Below are 20109 nucleotides of genomic sequence, written 5' to 3'. Positions count from 1 at the left end.
GGGTTGGTCAGAGCAATAGTGCGTCTGTCTGTTTGTAATTGGCCATATTACATTGCAATGCTTATTTTTAAAATAAAACATTGTAATACTTAGTTGTTAATATGAAGTTAAAATAACTCAGATACGCTTATTTCTATAAATCTGGACTTCTGACCATATTATCTTAAATATGGTTATGCAACAGGTATAGCACTGTTTGCTTTTAGTAGTGATGAATAATTGCTTAAGGCAGCACATGAAATCCCACTGGGCAATTGTACAGGATGGGGTTTCAATGACGGTGTTGGGATTTTGCAAGAATGCGAGCTTAGCAACCTGTGTTTCGAATTGCTCCCAGTTTTTTATAGGATTAGCAAAAACACAGCGCGGACAAATGTAGGTTGATGATAAATTTTTTACTGAGACACAATAGCCTCCACACAGAGCAGAGGAAGAGACGGATAAATGATTGAAAATGTGATCAAGAGAAGATTATCAAGGAGAAAAATCTTGTTTGTGGGTACGCAGTTCTATGAATTCTCTTCCTCAGAACTTTGTCAGGAATAATTAGTCATAGTAATAGACAGGCGGTTCATTAATCTTAACTTTCAAATATGAAACATCTTGCTTTAAGAAGTTTGATCCTGAAAGAAAAGGAAAAACTGATTAGACTTGGACTGAGAAAATAAGAGAACAATGCAGCTGAAATTCCTCCAGCGTAATGTTGGAAATGTACCAGGAAATGCCGTTTAAAAATTGAGCTGGATCTTTCTAAACTTGCACTACAAGCAACTGTTAGTGCAATCTTTTTAGACAAAGCTAAGCTGCAGATTGGGTTTTGAATCTCAAAATCGTGCTGTGGCAGGACCAGTGGTAGCTAGGTTTTGTATATGCATGAAGCTGCCTAAAACGTTCAGACTTGTGTCAACAGCTAGAGCCCAAAACCCTCCTGAAAAAGCCTGGTCTCCGAGTTGTATGCAGAAGAGTGACAGACCTGCTTTTTCTTCCTTGCGCACGCATTCACTGATTTATAAAAAGTCATAGAAAACCACAGGATTTCAATAATTAACTGGGTCATCTTCACTTAAATCTTTTTCATCCTTATTCGTAATCTTGTTGATCTTTCTTTTGGCATACTGTTACTAGTATACTCGCCAGCAGCGGGGTGAGCAAAGTAAGAGCGAATTCCTCTGCACAGAGCTTGCATGCGTTTTCCGTATGGGTGCAAGCTTTAGAGTCTGTTTCTTGAGATCGTGAAGCAATTCGCAGTGGGTGGAAGTCGGTGAGGACTAGGTCCCTAAGCATCAAAGAAACAAACCCAGAAAACGGCGTTTAGAGAACCCCAAAATGGTGTTTGGGATCTGTATGCACATCTTTGATAATGGAGAAGGGGTTATTCAAGTGCAACGTGGCTTTTGGAAGACTGGACTTGTGGAGCGACTGAGCCCTGCTGAGAAACTTGTCTTCAGTTCTTGGAGTCTTCCCTCCTCTTTGCGGGTAGGGAGCGAGTACCTTTCGCAGGCGATTGATTGCTCACCGCTTTCATTCCCCATCCTACCTTGCGTCCTTGAGGTAGTGCAGGAAACCGTTTATCAAGCAAAAAACTCTTGTCCATTTTGGCAATGATGCATGGGTTTTTTTTGAAAATACCTTGGTTGCAACGTAGCCCTATTAAAATAACAAAAGCTTTTTGTTGCAAACAATATACGGTGAAAGATAAGCGGATTGCCAGAGAGAAGCACTGGGTTAAAAAAAAGGATTTATACAGTACAAATAATCATAGGGAAGGAAAATATTGTTTTTTCAATTATATCGTCTAGGTAAATGTGTCATGGAGGCTGACAAGGGACTTTGGTAAAAGGTAAAGTAAACTGCCTTCTGCGGTAATGCCACGTGTATCATACGTTATACTGCTTCAGTCAGGTGAAGGAATTCACTGCTGAAAGCATCAGTGCAGCATGCAGTACGGCAGATACGATAAAATGGTTAAATGAGAACAGTTTTAAGCATCTCCTCTAAAATCCTGTTAAGTTTTGCTGAAGCTTAGGTGTGTTTCAAAAACCTTTTGGTTATTTTCCATTTGTTTGAGCCATGGTGGCAGCCACTTCCAGCCTTCCCATCCCAGACGGATTTCCAGGCCTCGGAGCCCTCCTTTGAGTCGGTGCTGACCCCAGTGTCAGTGGTGTGAGTTTTCACCGTGGCACCGCTTCAAGTCTTTCTTGCTGTTCTGATTTCTGAAAAAGATTAAAGTAGGTAAGGGTTTAGGTTTGTGGATTCCCAACAGTCTTTCAGTCAATAAAGTGATAGCTCTAGTAACCATGCTTTGGAAAACTATTGCTTTTAGAGATCAGATTAAAGGGGAGAGAATTCCAGGCCTTAGAGGGGAGGCTAGGGAGCCATTAGTACTGTTGTGTCACGCCTTACATTCAGGCTTTGTCTCGCCAGCGTTTTCACGTGTCTGATGCATCCACCTTAAGAAGACAGACAAGCTTTCATATTACTGCTCTATTCCCCGCTCCAGGTGGAAAACAAGACATTTTTTCATGTAACCACTGGAGAATTTCCTTTAAAGAGTAAACTGGATGTTTGGAGTCAAACTTGCAAGAAAAATTTCTAGGAAAAGTAAAATAATTCCTTATTGTTCTTCCCCCAGCAGGAGCTTGCAGGCAGAGTGTTATTTACAGTATTTCACTGTATTTTGTGTTCAGATCCTTCATGCTAATATTGTTTTTTTCTCCACACAATTATTTTCAGTGTTTATGCTAATCTCAAGACAGACTGTTGATTTCATATCCAGCAACTGTCTCTTTCCCTTGATATATCAAGCACTGAAATATTTTCTTTGGTATTAAAAAAAATGCAGTTTTGTGCTAAGTATCAGACTTTAAAATACAGCTTTATTTTCAGAAACGTATTTTTCAGAGGCTGTAGGTAAAGACTACTAGTTCTTACGGCAGCAGTGTATAATTGCATGTAGCTCTATACTTACCCACTAGCAAGAGTCAGGAAAACTCCAAGAGGAGAAGCAATCGCAATCTGAAACAAACATCTGAAATTCACAACATTTGAACATTGTGACTGCTTATCTTGCATCAGGTTATTTGCTGTCTTAAAATAATTTCGACTTCCTGTTTAACTTTGGGTACATGCTCAGCACTTTTCTGAAGTGGGGTCTAGCTAGAGAGTATTTAAATATGCAGAATTTTTTTGTTAATGAGCTTATGTCAGATCATCAATTCATATAAATTACTCTTGTCCTCAGCAGTATGCTTTGCACAGGTAAGATCATTTAAACACAGCGAGTTTTAAAATATGTCCAGCCCCAGTTCAGTAAACTCCTTGCTGATATATTTTTGAGAGATTTAAGATTGTTATGATGATAAATTCTTTTGTGATAGTTGTTGTGAACAATTATTCTCTTGGGGACAATCCCGCTAATATTGAATCGTTCACAAATTTCATCCACTTCAAAGGAGGATTTTTATGAGAAGGATCCAAGTGTGACTCAGAGTATTTAGCACTAACATTTTGGAATTTATCCTGCAACAATTTCAGGCTGCTGTAAATACCCCTGCTTCACAGTCAGGCACTTGGAGCCTTTCATGGTTCTTCACCTATGCTCTCGTCAGGCAGCTGTGCCATAGCTTTCTGTAACTTGCTGAGACTGTTGACTTGCATCCGAGTTGTGAATGGAAGAATATTGCCCTTTCAACGTTTTACATGTGCGTCTCGCCCTTGTAACGGAGCACTTCTCTCTTTCACGGTTGGGTGGGCCTACAGAGTGAAGTCACTGCCAACAGTGAAATTTCACCCATGCAGTCCTGACCCATTTGGCGTTTTTATTCTGTAATCCCTACCTAAATCAGTAATAGTTCACTAGGTGCCAAGAAAGACTCAAAGTAATTTTAAAACCGTCCAGCCTTAACAGTTTTAAGAGAAAGCGATCCTTACAGTGAGCTTCATTTTGATGGTAAGCAAGGCAGGATCTGCTGGTAATTGATGTGTACTCTTACTTTTCATATAGTAATATCCCAAAGTTAAATCTTAAAGTTAGTTTACCTTATTGGCATGTGCCCTTTGTTCGCAGAATCGTGATGGGTTTCCTGGGGAAGTGCTCTGATAAGAGGAGGCTTTGATACCAGCCTGAGTGAATTCATTACATACATGAAGATGAAAGAAAACTTGTCATGGTAAGTTCAGCGTATTTTATAGTAACCTTTAAATAAAATTAAAAAAAAAGCAGAACCAGAGAACAGTTGTCTAATAAAATTTGTAGTGAAGTTTTGTGCCTACGTGGCAAAGGAGTCAGCCTGATACTTTATCCACAGCTGATACCATCTTCTAAATCAACGGAGGTGGTAATCTTGCTATGTGAAAAATGTTGAGTCAGTCCCCGGCAATCATGAGGTTGGTTCTAAATCATAGAAGTTACTGAGTTCTTTTGTTAACCTTCCTTTCTGAGCTTGCTCAGTTAGGATCTGCTTTCCAGTCTTCGGGCATGGCCTCTGTATCTTCATGGAGCCTCTTCATGAAAGTAGTGCCTGATGACAGACTAAGGGCTAATTCTAGAAAGGGACCATAAACTGAAGATAACAAAAACGAGTAAGGGAGGAGCAGTTAACAACAGGCATTTTATGTCAACTATTATGTAGAAAGTAGATTTTAGTGTTTTCCTGAATTTGATAATTATGTGCAGAGCCACGGCATAAGAGCTTATTTGCCGCCTTTGTTGCAGAAACTTTGCAAAACCTTTAGTTTTTTTAATTGGCCAGTACAAGTGTCCGAGTCTCTTTGCCCAGGAATATTGTCCATTGCTGTTTAATAAATGAAGATATAAAGCACCTCAGGTAATTTGGGTTTTTCTTAGCTGTGCCGGTTACAGGAGAAGCACTTTCAGAGGTGCTTATTTACATACTCCAAAAGTGCTTCCTATTTGATAGCAGTTCTGTCAGTCCCTCTGTATATGACTTGGGCGCTTTACTGTAGTTCCGTACGGGTTTGTGCACGGAAGTTTCCTTTCTGTTGCCAGAGGGGCATGATGGGGACTCGGTGTCATGATAATGTCTCTGAACCAAGTGCTCCACTGTCAGCAATTGCTGAGGATCGTTGTTGCAGCTGTTATTGGAAAAGCCAGGGAATCTTACTGTAGTTGAGAAGGTGAGGCCCAATTCTCATTTACACCAGTCAGGGCCATGCTCCGTCATTCTGCTACTATCTGATGCCTTGCTCGAACTACAGGAGTGCAGGGGAGGTGTAGCCGTCTGCCAGCACTGTGAGCGGAGAGCTCTGGTTTTCGTCTGTTTTGCACCCACTTTGCAATTTGCACGAGGTGTAAAATATGGTGAATGAAAGTAATAAATTACTAAGGGAAAAGATTTACAGTTCTTCTTATTGGACTGATTTGTGGATGCCAAATGGAGACAGGTATGTCCTTAGCCTCCAAGATCCAAAATACACATAAAAGTCTTATTTTGTATGTCATGAAATCCTCCCATGGTCTCTGGAAATTTAATTAATCATCTGGTTCTCAAGAAAGGCATTGAGAAACTGAGCTGTATAATGCTAATCCCTGCGGTGCTGTTAGCAATGAGTTGGAAAGCAGTTTTGCCCGTTTCTTCCAACAACCGTAGCCAATTTGGCCATTACAGTAATGCGTCACACTTGGAAGCCTGAATCTCCAAATCTTCCATCAGCTTCTGATTACTTGAGTAGTTTGTATGGCAAACACACGCAGCTAGAGCATTTGACGTTACAAAACTAATTAAAATAGTAGAAGCCAGGAAAAAGAGCAGGGAGGAGTGCTTTTACCGTATAAGACCCTGCTCTTTTTCCAGTACAAACTCGTCTCTCTCTCATTTTTAAAGCTCTGCTCAAGGCATTCTGTTTCTGTACTAAATTCTTGTAGCACTGTGCAGCAAACTCCCAAGGCTAAGAGCCGTTCCAGTTTTAACCCTGTTCTCAAATTAGTGTTTCATTTTGTGCACACGCTTATATTTTCACGTGGGTTTTTTTATGCCTTACTGTCTAGCAAGAATAAAACTGCTGAAATGATTTCTGGATTCATCCTTGAAGCTTGTTTTTTTTTTTTTTTTAACTGCTGAATGTGATTAATTCTGCTTGACCTGTCCTTGTGCCACACAAATTTTTCTAAACTGTGTCACCCTGTCTTTATCTCGTGTGTGGCATGCCCAGCCAAATGCAAATGGAAGCATAGAGAATTTTGTTGATTTTTTGAGGTGTTGCTTCATTCTTTACTTTTCTCCTACTACCTGCTTGCTCCCTGATAAAGTAAATATTTATGAAAAGTATCTGGGAAAAAACCCCATGAGTCACCAGGAGAGTTTATTATGGTAGTATAATCTCACTTTAACTTGATTGAATCCGTCTTCCTCATGTGTTAAAATTCCTGTTTGGTAATCAGACTTGAACTGAAATTGTACAAGTATTCTTTTCATTCGATGTTGAAGATTCTTTTGTTTAAATGATTTTTAATGGATGACAGTGCCAAATAATGGGTCGAATTTTTCTGGCAATTTTACTTACGTAGATTAAGAGTAATTGTGTAGTTTAATCATGTTGCATCAGGGTAAATTAGAATGTATTTGAAAATATTTGGCCTTAGGAAAGTAACAGAGAAATTAAGTTTCCCGCGATAATAAACGTCGCTGTGTTGTAACAACCTATTACTTGGTCTGAACATTACTCAAATTACACTTTCTGCTGGCTTCCCTGATATGACCACTCTGACTGCAAGTTGAGGAAAAAGTGATTTTATTTGGAGGAAAGTTTGAGAGTCCTCACTTGGATCAAAAGTATCGAAAGCAAGGAGACTGCTTTGAGAATGTGGGCATCGTTGTGGAATTTCACGTTCACCACGGGGTTCTGAGTCACGGCTTCCTAAGCTAAGCCTCACTCTGCCCGAGGACTGGCGAAAGTGGAATTAAAAGCAGGTTATAGCCCTTCTTATGCAGCTCTTTGCTTCAGTTACTTAGTATAGGAGGGCGCTTAGAGGACTCTGGCGAGGTCATGGGTAGTCTTGCCTCCGAGTGCGTGTGTGCTAATTTCAGGTGTCTTACTGAGAGATGTGTGATTGACTGTGGGGAGAGAGCCTCCCAAAAGCAAGGCTTTCCTATGGGAAGTGTATCTAGGCTTTGCGTGAGCCAACTAGGAGTATAGGCTTGCAATAATGCTAATTAGTCAAATCCTTTTTAGAAATGAGTCTTTACATTTTGGCCTTGTCTGATCAGATCAGTAAAATTCAGGCAGTCCAATGTAAGGTGAAAATCCTGAGATCGTGGCTATTGCTGTCATTCTCCGTCACTCCCTAACTGTCGACTTCGCATGTTGCTCTGCTCTTACCTGTGCCTAAGCATATCGACGGTTAAGAAAGCAGAAGCCCATGCTTCTTGGGTGTTTTTCAAAAGAAATGAGTATGCGAAGACATAGCGACTAATGGAGAGTCAATTTAAGGTGTAGTTTAAAAGCATTTAAAACTTAAAGCTTTTTGGTTTAGCTTGTGGTGCCTGAACCCTGTCAGATTCCTGCTATGAAAGGCTTATTTGACTGCTGAAATCTACTCTGAGTATTTCTGACGTATCTGTAATCTTGGAAACAAATAATCTTTTGAGAAGGGAGAGAGCCAGCTTTCAAGAGGAGGGTAACATTAATCTAATCTAATTTGTCTAATCTAACTGTGCTTGACAATTCGATATCTGTTTATATGTATTCTGATATATTGTTTAGCAGCACAGCTTTGTTACACTTGAGATAACATTTTCCGTGTGGAGTTAGGTGGAAAAAAGCAGATGCATGTAATTTCCTTTTTCTTCATTGATGCCTGTTTGCTGAGAGAGATTTCCATACAATCTCTTTCACCTTTTTTCCAATGACTGCGATTATAGAAATGTGTTGGCTGTTAGGTTGAGTTCTTGTTTTATTAGAAGGGAATAGGCCTCAATTACGGCTTTCTAGTAGAAAGCAGAGCGCGATTCGTCGAGGTTCCAGCACTGGCTGAGGTGGGGTCACGGATGAGGAGGAGCCCAGGCGAGGCTGTAGTCACAGGAGAACACTTCTCATGGCAATATGGTGCGGTCATTGGCATTCTCATAAAATACAGAAAACAGTGGTAGCTTTAAAGGAGGAATCCCCATCCCGTTCCTTTTGTTTTGTGGCCTTGTGTGAACCACGCATCCTCTGAAGTTTCATGTCACTCCTTTGTATGCTGAGGAGGCTGGGAGTTACCCAGGTTGCCTTGTGAAGCACAGTTGTTATTCCTAATTATGTCACTGCCCTGGTTTCAGCTGGGATCGAGTTGATTTTTCTTCCTAGTAGCTGGTAGGGTGCTGTGTTTTGGATTTAGGGTGAGAATAATGTTGATAAGACGCTGATGTTTTAGCTGTAGCTAGGTAGTGCTTACACTGGTCAAGGACTTTTCAGCTTCCCATGCTCAGCCCGGTGCACAAGGAGCTGGAGGGGGCACGGCCAGGCCAGCTGGCCCAGACTGGCCACAGGGCTAGTCCGTACCCTATGGCCTCGTGCCCAGTACAGAAACTGGGGGAGTTGGCCGGGGGGCAGCGATCGCTGCTGGGGGATGTGCTGGGCATCGGTTGGTGGGTGGTGAGCAATTGTATAGTCTATCACTTGCTGTGTATATTATATTATTATTATTACTATCGCTAGTATTCTATTTCATTTCACTTCAGTTATTAAACTGTTCTTAGCTCAACCCACGAGTTTCTGACTTCCACCCTTCCGATTCTCGCCCCCGTCGCGCTGGGGCGGGGGCAGCGAGCGAGCGGCTGCGTGGTGCTTGTTTGCCGGCTGGGGTTAAACCACGACAGTCGCTGATTTCAGCGCATGTGTTGTATACGTTATGGTAACCGATGGAAAACGAGCGGCACTTCTTGTTAAGCGTTCATGCATAATTAGATGGAAGAAATTCCTTAATGCCTTTCTGGTACCGAACGCCGCCTTTGCCTCAGTCTTTAACAGTCAGAGCAGTTGTTCTCGGGGTTGTTCTGGGGCCCTTGTGGTGTCCGAGAGCCAGCGCGAGTGAGGCGAGCCCCTGCTTCGGCGCTGTCCTGGCCGCAGCCTGTCTGCCTCAGCTCCGTCTCTCCGGTGTCTCTACAGGCCGTGGTTTCTGTCCCGTTTCGCTGGGCGCCGCTCCCTGCGCGGCGTGGGGGTGACTGAAAGCTTGGGGCGCCAGCGGCGGCCTGTGCCTGTGCTTTCTGGGAGAAGGGCTGGGGCCGTGGCGTTTTCCTCTCGAGTACCGCAGCGGAATTGTATCGCAGCAGCGAAAAGCGGAGGCGGGGAGGGGAGCGGAGCGGAGCGCTGCCCACTGCCGCGCCCCGGGCCCCTGCCGCCGCGCCGGCCCTTTCTCCGGGGCCGGCAGCCGCTGCCCCTGCCCCAGCGGTGGCTCCTGAGGCGCCACAGGGAGGGGGAGCCTGGGGGCAGCGGGCCCCGTGGCGGACTCGCTCCCAGCAGTTACGCGCGTCAGTATTTATTAATGGACACTAATAAGTACGTGTTGATATGTGTCCCCCCTCAGCGCTCGCCCCGCCCCGCCGCAGAGGACGCAGGGCGGGGCGCCGCGCGTGCGTCCTGAGGGTGGCCGTGCTTTGTGACGTCACCGCCGGAAGCGGCTTCCTGCCGTGTCTCCGGCCTGGGCCGCCGGTGGCTGCTGCTGCCGGTGCCGGCCATGAGCAAGCGGAAGGCTCCCCAGGAGAGCCCCAACGAGGGCATCACCGACTTCCTCACCGGTAGGTGGGGGCGGGCGGGGCGGGCGGGCGGTGGGGCCGCGGGCCCGCTGCTCTCACCGTGCTTCTCCCCGCGGTTCCCCCCGTAGAGCTGGCCAACTACGAGCGCAACGTGAACCGGGCCATTCACAAGTACAACGCCTACAGGTACCGCCTCCCTCCTCCCCGCCGGCGGCCCCCTCTCGGGGCTCGGCCCGCCGCCGCGGGAGCCGGGCTGGCAGCGCCCTCCGCGTTCGGGCGCTGACCGGCGGTGTTCTGCAGGAAAGCAGCCTCGGTTATTTCCCGGTATCCCAGCAAGATACGGAGCGGGGCCGAAGCCAAGAAGCTGGTAGGTGCCCGTGCCCAGGTTGCCGGCGGGAGGTCCTTGGGGCAGCGGCGCTGGGGGCTCCCGGGAAGCAGGGGGCAGGCTGGCCCCGCCGATGCCAGCTCCTCTGCCCGGTGGCCGAGTCAGGGCTCCGGGACACGGTGCGGCTGCTGTGGGGGTTTCATAGCTGGAACTGGGGGCTCCAGCTGAGTCTCTGCCCGCAAAAGGCTTCTGTTGTGGCAGGTTTCCCCTTCGCTGTGTTACTGCTTCAGCACATTCGGGGAACTTGAGCAGTAATAATCAAAGCCTTGTTCAAAATTATTGCTTTGGGGGAACTTTTAATATAGCCCTTGAATTACAGGGTTTATGCTGCTTGTGTTGTACCCTTGAATTCTTGTGCTCCCTTACGGTCCAGTATTTCATCATGGTCTCGGTGGCGTCATAGTTCTTTCTGGGCTCTAAATTCTGGGGAGCTTTCCTTTTTTTCTAGATATAATGACTTTAAGTGGTCTTGAAGTTAACTTGTCTCCCCTTGCCCCCACCGATACTTAGGATGGAGTTGGTGCTAAAATAGCAGAGAAGATAGATGAGTTCTTATCCACTGGAAAACTACGCAAATTGGAAAAGGTGGGTTTCTTTTCCTTGTACTCTATTTCTCAATAGTTGCTTTTCTTTGTAACTTGTAAAATTGCTTTGTGCCATTTCTGTTGTTGTCCCTGGAGAGACTGATGTCAAGCTTAAGACCTGTGGACAAGGAGTCTATGGCAAGTAGAAAGCAGGGAATGAGAAGCTCAGCCAAAGCCTCAAAACTGTCTATTTATGAAAATATTTTAGGCTATGTAATCAGCATCTGAATGTCTTCTGTGAGCAGCGGAATTCTGACTCTGGAAGGCTGTTGAGTTTTGTGGTTTAACCATGCTGGTTGCTTTAGCGTGGGTAGCTAGGCAGTTGTCAGGCTTGGTGCATACGGCGTTGTTGTGAGACACAGTACTACCCTTGGTACTGTTTCGCATGGATTTGCAGTGAGCCTCCAAAGCCGAATATGACTAAGCTGTTTTATCAAGATTTCTTCGTTTATTGCAACTGGAGTAAAGGGTTTGGGTTGTGTTGTTTTGTTTTTGTAGATTCGACAAGATGATACAAGTGCATCTATCAATTTCCTGACACGCGTTACTGGCATTGGGTAAAGTTTGTTTGTTTGTTGGGTTTGGGGTTTTTTTCCCTTCTCCTGTTTATTTGGTGGAGTTATGAACAGAATTTGGGTGACTGCAAATAATGAAGAGAACGAGTTTGAGCTGATGCTGTAGTGCCCACACTGAGACGCCATAGTTGTGATGACACGTTTGGCTGAGAAGAAAGGGTATGGAATCGGCAGTTACAGACTGCGGTGGAGGAGTGGAAGTGGGAAGCTTCTGTGTGCAGGCTGAGAGGGGAAGGAGAGGGGAGCTGGCCACGAATGGAACCATGAAAGACTGAGAAGAGTGGAAGTGAGAAGCCCCTTTGGGACTTTTGGTGGGAAGCTGGGCCCAGGGACAATGGTGCTCTGTCGTGTGTTTGTAAAGGGAGTAGTAGAGCCCTGAAACAGGCAACAAAACGAGAAAAAATTAATTAAACCCCCCCCCCCCCCCCCCCCCCAAAAACCAAAACCATCAGAGCTCTTGTGCAATGTTTGAAACCCTTGAGGCTGAGGGTAGGGAATGCGATCATTCTCAAGTAATTCTGACAGAAAACGTGCTCAAAGTTTGAGGATATACTGGGATTTGAGAATGCCTTTGAGAAGTTGGGATGGGATGCAGAAGGAGAAGCTTGGGTGCTGTCCTGTCTCAGGACAGTGGAAGTTGCCTCTCTTGGTCTGGGATCCAGCAAGAGATGCAGAGAAGGGTAAGAAAAGAAGTAAATGGCAGGTCAAAATCTGACAATTCTATTGTAATGTAAGAGTTTTATTGAGGAAATGGATTCAAAGCCTTTAAGGATGGTGGAGCTGTAACCGTGGGATTCCAGAGTAGCTGGAGAGTAGTTCCCCAGGAAGGCACTATGCTTCCGGGCTGGTGGTTCTCAGCGGTTTGAGATACTGGATAGGTATCTGGGTATAACATTACTTGAATGCCTGTCTCACAGCTGAAACGTTGTTCTTTCCCGCACAGTCACGTAGATTAATCTGACGGCAAACCCTTAAAGGGGAAAAAGGTTCAGCCATTCACTCAAGTGTTGTGCCGAAGGCAAACTCTCCAGCCGGACTGGAGCTGGGAGTGCTCTGCTGTACCGTAGGTTGCAAACTGGAGCCTTGTTGGGTTTTTTGAAGTGCTGGTCTAAAGACACTTCTGTGTTGCTGTTGCCTTAAGCTGGTTCAGAGACTGATGGTGGTTAAAGTAGTTCTTATCATGCTTTCGGTATCGTTGTCTAAAGCAGTATTGCCTATTTGGTGAGATTTTGTTTATTTTTTACAATTATGCATTGCTATATAGTTATATCAATGCTAAAAACGTGCAGGCCAAACCTTGGATAGCCATCTCTGCTGACTGAAAGTACAAACTGAAAACGCATGTGCTGAAAAGAGGGTAAGCATCAGAAGTGACTTGAGTCTTGGCCTTGAGGAACCTAGGCAGTTACAGTGAATTCTAGTGTCCTTTTCAGTGTTGTAAGATTCTTGCTGTTCCTGATGGCAGATTGCCTTGTCTCTTTGCAGTCCCGCTGCTGCTAGGAAGTTTGTCGAGGAAGGAGTTAAGACTTTAGAAGGTAAGTGTAACTTTGGGTCTTCAGTTTACACTCCAGTGATGTTTTCTGTCAAGCTGCCTGTTCCACAACGGTACCGTGATAGCAGATACACCCGAGGCTTTGAGGAGAGCGTCTAAGATGCTAAAGTTAGTGCACAGGCTAAAGTCATTCCGTACATATCCAAAATAAAGTACTTAGAGATTATATAGAAAATAACAAGGGTTTTGGCTTTGAGGTGAATGGTCTATTGAAGTCTTTATCAGAAGTGCTCTGTGCATCCTGTCAGCTGTTGAGTAGTCAGTTTAAAATCTCTTCCTTTGTGTTTGAGGTTGCTTTTTTCTTATTACGTGTTCTCTGCGTGCATCATCTTTGCATTGGTGGAAACTTACTGTAAGATTTTCAGTCCTCAAGTAACTTTTCTGTTTGTTTGTTTTTCTTAATTCTTCTAGATCTAAGAAAAAATGAGCACAAGCTGACCCATCACCAGCGAATTGGGTTGAAGTAAGCTTTCTTGGGTGCAAGTGCTTGGCTTTTGTAATGACTCCTTCAGACACCAGGATGTGACGTAAGGTTACACAGGCCAAGTGAAGTTCTCTTCTCTCTGGGTGCTCCACATGCTTTTCAGCAGTTACTCAGAGTTTTTGTTTCATTGAGGTTGAAATTCAGTAGGCTTAGTCTCCGTCCAGAAGGAAATTAATTTCGAATGGCTCTTTCAGTTAGCTCATGGAGAATCCCTTTAGCAAGGTTGCAATGATGTTTCTGGGGAATCTGCATGAAAGTGGCCCAGGCTGTTTTTTGTCGTGTGCTGTGAGGAAGGTAAGACCTTTGCACGTCTGAACTTGAGAATGCCATGCAGAATGTGTGTCTGTCCCTCAGTACTTACCTGCTTGAATGCTGCTTGCCGAGTGGCTGTTCCAGCGTGCCAGTTCTGGCAGAACTATAGCTGTGTTTGCAAGAAGCTGCAAGTGAACCAAATAAAGCCCTGTATCTGAATTGGTTCTGCGTGGGGCCAGCTCTAGTGTTTCCCCATCAGTGGCAGAGATGTGGAATATGTGATCTGGACAAACTGCTTGCCAGTGAGTGAGAAGGGTTACACAATGATTGTCACGTTCCCACTGCTCATCTGAGCCCCGTACCAGTGTGCGTGCCTTTATACGGGTGAGCATTCAAGGGAAAACCTTTCACTGTTCAGTGAGGGTAAGAAAACTCACCTGACCTGTCCAGGTTGCTAGTGCACACCCTGCCCTCGGGTCTGCTTCCAGCGTTGTGCTCAGATGTTGCTTCAGAACCTCCGGTAAGTGCTGAGCTGAAAGAATGGTTTCAGTGCTCTATGGTGGTCTTTTTGTCCCCAGTTCCATTGCAGCTCTCGGAGGGGGGTGAGGGCGGGGGGAGTCCCATATCTAGAAGCTCTGGCTGCAGAGCGTGGGGTTGGAATGGTTGGGTAATGAGTGTTGGGGAACATGCGGCTCCGAGGCTGCAGTACGGCTGCTGTTAATGGTTCTGGTGCTGGAGGAGTGAAGAATGCGCCTGCTGGTCGGTGCCTTGCTGTTTCACCTGGCCTCTCTTTCTCCACAGTCAAGCAGCATGCTGGCAGTCTGGTTTTTACAGCTGCATGCAAAGATATCGGGAGCTGTATTTGACTTGTGAGCTTCCAATTAGCTCTTTCCAACATAGATCACCTCTGACCAGGGGCGAGGGACCTGTTCCTCCTGATTGCTGGTGGACTGAGTTTTGTCAGGAACCTTTTGTATTTTCAGAGGGCTATGTAAATATAAACCAATTGGTCATACAGTAATATTACTCCCACCTTGTAGCAGCTGCTCATGTGTAGTGGAAATAATAGGCAATGAAACCATCTTCTAAGCATTGTCAAACATGCAATTGAGTTTTTACTATTGCTTGGCAAGATGTTTTCTAAGATGTTGGGTGAGAATGGGGAGCTTTTTGTGATGTGATGGTAATACAATTTGTATTCTTTCCTCTGCTACTCATTTAATTGACTAAAATTTTAAGATGCTACCCTTGCCAGTCTTTCAGACGCTTTTATATTTATGTATGCAGATATTTTGAAGATTTTGAGAAAAGAATTCCAAGAGAAGAAATGCTGCAGATGCAGGTAAGCATGTCTTTATCAGGGATGTGAGGCACTGATGGCCCATGAATGACTGACGCCTCTAAACACACATCTTCCCTTTTTACATAGGAAATTGTGCTGAAAGAGGTAAAGAAGCTGGACCCAGACTATATTGCTACAGTCTGTGGCAGTTTTAGACGAGGTTGGTACTCTGTGATCTTGTTAGTTTATTTTGGGCCGATAAGCAAGACTTATTACTACATAAGTTGTTCTTCTAGAGAGGAACTCAATGCTGGACCCTGGCTTTTTCCTGTTAGTATTGTCTTGATTGGTTAGTTCAGTGACGAAACACCTGCGTAAATCCTTGCTTCTCCTCCCCGCCCCCGTAAAGAGTAGGATATTGTAACATGTGAATTGTTTGCTTTGCTTTTACATTAACAACATTTGTGCTTCGTTGCTGTAGAGTACAGCAAGAAATTCTTGGGTATTTTCTGAGATATGCGGGGATATAAACTTTTTGATGGAAGAACCAGGGTCTCTTACTTTAAGATCATTTTTTTGCAAATATCTTGAAGAGTGACTGACTATTTTCTACCAGAAAAACATGTTTACAGGAAGAGGTTAGATGGATGTTCACCAAAGTTAGTATACTTTGTCATACCCAGAGGGATTTTTCTTCTTTCTTGCCTAGGAGCAGAGTCAAGTGGCGATATGGATGTTCTCCTAACCCATCCGAGTTTCACATCGGAATCATCCAAACAGGTGGGTTTCTCTGCTGCTGTGGATCAGTACTGTGCATTACTGCCACAAGGGTATGTTTAAATTCAGAAGATACGTAGTCTCAGGCTGGTATTGCACCTTCTTGCATCTTTTTGTTAATATAATAGTAACCTCTTCTCTTGGATCACCCTGTTGTATTTTGAGGAGTTGTAATCGCTTCTCAGGTCCATGTATTACATTGTGTTCCTCTTGCAGAACTATTCAGTGTGTTTACTCTTACCCTTCTGTCCCTCCTCTTCCCTTCACACACACTCCCCCCACCCGCTGGAATTCATGTGCTTTTGCAACATAGAACTGTAACAGCTAGCTGGATAAAGCAGAGCTTAAAGGTGGAGTAAGTATCTCTTCATGTAGCCATGATCTTTTTCTTGTGTCACTTCTATAGATTCATTGCTTAAAAGTTGAAAACTCAAACCAAGAAATTAGTTTTGTCACTTCCAGTGAAAGCAATCTGACATGGGGATTTCAGTGGAAATTTTTTTTACCTTGCACAACTGTAATTTTATTAGCTTTTTCTCAATATCATTGTTATCTTTTTTCCCCCTCTGGGTCAAACTTCATGTACAATAATACATATAATTATAGCGATGTCCTGTACTTCTGTGGGCCGTTGTCTGGTAAATGGGTAAGATGTTCTTGTTATTTGTGAAATAATTTCTTCTTCTGTGTTGTCACTGTTTCTAGTCAAAACTTCTGCGTCAAGTTGTAGAACAACTGGAAAAAGTCCACTTTGTCACAGATGTGCTGTCTAAAGGTGACACCAAATTCATGGTAAGGCTTTTTTGCTGGTGAGGGATGTTGGGGCGATTACCTTTCCTGGCAGAAGCCAGGATATATACAAGATACGTTGTTTGGACTGCTGGAGTTGTGATTTTTTTTTTTTTTTTTTTTTTTTACTTTGAATTTCATCCATAAAAACTTTGTGCAGTTAACTTTTAGTGAATCTCTCATGGTAAGATTTCAGTATTAGAAAATCTACAGGTATTTATGTAGTTCTGAGCCCCGCTGACATAATCTTCATCACACAGTGCCAATTGCGTCTCTGTTTTGCTTGATGTTTCTCCAGAACCTTAGCACAACCTCACTTCTTCAGTTGCACCAGTCACTGCTTTTGTAGCTCTGTCGTCAAGATCTTGGAAACACTGTCTTTGATCTTGGGCCTCTGTTTACCTTGTTTTGTCTAATACATAACATACTTTTGTCTCCTTTTTTGTCAGTTTTGTTGCAGAGCAGATTTAATGGATAAGCTGCTAGACTCAGGATATAGTAGGGAATGTGTGGGATGCCTAAAGGAAGTACTGAATTACAGGAACATTCATTTTGTTAGGTCCCTTGCTCACAGCAATTTTTTTTTTTTCTTAAACATGTGGATTGGCTGTTCTCTTGCTTTCCTTAGTTTTCTTTACAGGCCCCAGGTATCCTGGTCTTCCAGGCGGGTTAAAAGTTAATTGTAACAGAGAAGTGTAGAACCATAAGCAACAGCGAGTGGAAATGAGGACTGGTTAGTTCCACCTTCCACCAGCTCGGGTTGCTCAAAGCCCCATCCAGCCTGGCCTTGAACGCTTCCAGGGACAGGGCATCCGCGGCTTCTCTGGGCAGCCTGTGCCAGTGCCTCACCACCCTCATACCCTGGCGTTGTGGAATTCCCTGGAAGCTCAGAGGAGTGCTCCTGCCAGAGGGTTCACCAGAGGTCCATGACTTAGGAATTTCTATTCAAGAATCAAGATACCAATGTTAACAATGAGTTATATGCATAATAAGTTTTAATCTTTAAGCTGTTAGGTTAAGAAGAACAATGTAGAATATAAATTACATGGGTTATATGCTTGCAGGTGTTCAACATCAATCATTTTTATTAAATTCATGCAAGACTGCTCATTTGTCCCTGTACAGCCCCAACCCAGAGGCAGGCTAAAATCTGCCTACCTAAATAGAAATTAGGGAATAAGTAAAAAGGTTGATTGAAATGTAGATAATTATTCACCTTTAAGTACATAGGGATAAGAATTAGAAATAACTTAGGTATACGTGGAAATGGAGACGAAGTAAAGAAACTGTGAGGATCAAATAAGAAATTTGGCTGAGATGACCTTTGTGACAAGCCAACCTGAAAGAAGGAAAGCAAGAAGAAAAGAGAAGTGGGACTTTGAAACGGGAACAAATTGAGACGTTCTAAATGCCCTGAACACCCTGGAAATGTCTGACTGTTCAGAACAGACACATGTTATGTGATCTATATGAGATGATGGTAAAAGACAAGGTATATAAGCACGGAGTAAAACAGTTTGAACCACCGCTCTCTGCGGAGGTGGTCCGTCGATATATTGTTGCCTGAAAATGAAGCAAACCTGGAGTTACCCATCGTCCACTGAGTATTTTTGTAACGCAATTATATTCAGCTAATCTTTTGAACAGCATAAACACTTAAATATATAACACTACAGTTAAAGATACTTGCTTTCCCAAGATGAAAGGGGCTGTTGGAGCACTTGATTTTATTTTTTTATTTTTATTGATTATTTTATTTTTTTGTTTGCTGGTTTGGTTTTGCTTAAAATAAGAGCTAAAAGAACTCTGAGAATGTCTTCAGTTTAGTTTGTGTTGCATTCTGAGAGGGAATGAAACTTGATGGCTTTTTTTTTTTTGCTTGATCTTTAGGAGGAATAAGTGAAAGTCGCTCTCATTCTTGCCAAATGGTTTAAGGGTAAATACTGTATGGGTTTAAAGCTAAATGCACATCTGTGAGCCAAAAGCAGAGACACTCTGCATTCCCAGTTTGCATTCCCAGTTCGACAAGCTCATTATATTTTGACCATTTGCTCCGTATAATCCTGTAGGTCTTAAATAGTTGTGGAATAGCTCTTGTCTTCAAAGTGGAAGCTAAGAAAGGAATGTTGTAAGAAAGGAAATATGACTGCAGCTGAGAATCTGAGAAAAGCAAGTCTGGATAAGGGGACAGACAACGTAACTTTAAAGCATAAGCAATCTTAAGCTTTCAAAACAAAGCTAAGAATAGAAGGAGAAGACTCAGCCTGAAGCTGCAATTGGTGGAACAGTTTAGTATGTAACCATTTCTCATCATTCCTTATGGTTCATGTCCTTCCCCCCTACTGCATTGTCATTTAAGGTGAGCATAGGCTAGGGGAAAAGAAAAGGCTGATGTGTGAACTGCATGAAGATTACAAAGCAGTTTGCAATGAAAAGTGGCAGAGGATTTCTCAAGGAAAAAAATAATTATTTTTTAAATTTCTATGACCTTTGTCTGCCTTTTCCTTAGCCTGCTGATGTTTGTGCATACTGAAGAGCCTGATAATAGTTAGGGCAGAGGAATGGGAAATGAGAAGTCCTGTGATCCTTCCTGCTGTAATAAAAACTTAAGAAGCGATTACATGCTACATTGAACTATAGTCCCCTTAGCAGTGTGAAATAGTGATTCATGGTACTATGACATCCAGCTCTTCTAGTAAAATATTTAATTGGTTCAGCAGGAATTTAACTTTGCTCTCCAGGTTGGCTGAGGATTGTTTAGAGGTTGTTTAGGGGTGGGGAGGTGAAGATTGATCTCAAATCTGTTTAATTACATTTTGAATTTCTTGCTTTCCTTACTTCCTCACAGGGCGTCTGTCAGCTGCCAGATAAAGAAGATGGAACAGCCTATCCACATAGGAGAATCGACATCCGGTACACACACCAAAAAAACCCCAAATCCCCTGCATTAGCTGTCTGCTACACAGCAGGCATTTGCATCAAGTTTGGCATTTAAATCTCTACTTCCACGTTCAGAACATGGCGTTTACTAGGTTTCTAATTCCCTTGCAGTATGGAAGCCACTGTACAACTGGCAGTATCTACAACAGGGTACTAGCAAGAATGTTGTATTTTAAATCATGACTTTATATCCAGTTTCAGAATTGTGACCTACTTTATCATATTGCTTTGACATTGACTCTTGGCAGGAGCGCAAGCACCATAACCGTGCAGTGGCTGAACACCAGTAACTCCTGGGTCAGGGTAGATGTGCTGAACCTTTCTTTGATACGCGGTTCTTTTCATTCTTGCATCTGGCTTGTGGGAAAAGCAAACGTACAGAGTTGCAGAATGTGTGCGTGTAAATAGGAAGTAAACCTAGAATGGTGTCCGAGTGGCTGAATTCCAAATGGCTTGTAAATTTTTTGTTACACATTTGTTCTAAATCTGTACTTTTCTTCCACTTTTATTCTAGGCTTATCCCCAAAGATCAGTATTACTGCGGTGTACTGTATTTCACCGGAAGTGATATATTCAATAAGAACATGAGAGCTCATGCTCTGGAAATGGGCTTCACAATCAACGAGTATACAATCCGTCCCTTGGGTGTCACTGGTCAGTCTGGGCCTTTACGCAGAGTGCTCTTTCTAGTGACATGCTTTGCTTTGTGGCACAGCGTTACCTCTTCGGGCCACCTAATCTGCTTAAAGTCTTACTGACCTACAGATTGTTTTTTCAGTGTCGTGCACAGCACA

General features: G+C 43.6%; 1 protein-coding gene across 5 annotated transcripts in view; it reads left to right on the top strand.

The window, feature by feature from the left end:
* POLB (DNA polymerase beta) overlaps positions 1–20109 on the top strand; it is a 31447-nt gene that overhangs the window by 5420 nt on the left and 5918 nt on the right. For 4 of the 5 annotated variants that reach the window (XM_087762930.1, XM_087762929.1, XM_087762931.1 and 1 more), the window contains exons 2-16: positions 4067–4169; positions 9527–9737; positions 9824–9881; positions 9996–10062; positions 10591–10665; positions 11163–11221; positions 12725–12774; positions 13203–13254; positions 14815–14869; positions 14957–15029; positions 15519–15589; positions 16292–16378; positions 19224–19288; positions 19427–19465; positions 19830–19969. In XM_087762930.1, the coding sequence (XP_087619056.1) occupies positions 9677–9737; positions 9824–9881; positions 9996–10062; positions 10591–10665; positions 11163–11221; positions 12725–12774; positions 13203–13254; positions 14815–14869; positions 14957–15029; positions 15519–15589; positions 16292–16378; positions 19224–19288; positions 19427–19465; positions 19830–19969 (952 nt within the window). In that variant the 5' untranslated portion in view covers positions 4067–4169; positions 9527–9676. The remainder of the gene's footprint in view (positions 1–4066; positions 4170–9526; positions 9738–9823; positions 9882–9995; positions 10063–10590; positions 10666–11162; positions 11222–12724; positions 12775–13202; positions 13255–14814; positions 14870–14956; positions 15030–15518; positions 15590–16291; positions 16379–19223; positions 19289–19426; positions 19466–19829; positions 19970–20109) is intronic. The other variant, XM_087762933.1, reaches the window with a different exon arrangement.

The sequence above is a fragment of the Nipponia nippon genome, unplaced genomic scaffold (assembly GCF_047370975.1).
Source record: "Nipponia nippon isolate SJK-2023a ecotype South Korea unplaced genomic scaffold, ASM4737097v1 scaffold_27, whole genome shotgun sequence".
Lineage (NCBI taxonomy): Eukaryota > Metazoa > Chordata > Aves > Pelecaniformes > Threskiornithidae > Nipponia > Nipponia nippon.
This window is presented reverse-complemented; position numbering and strand designations above follow the sequence as displayed.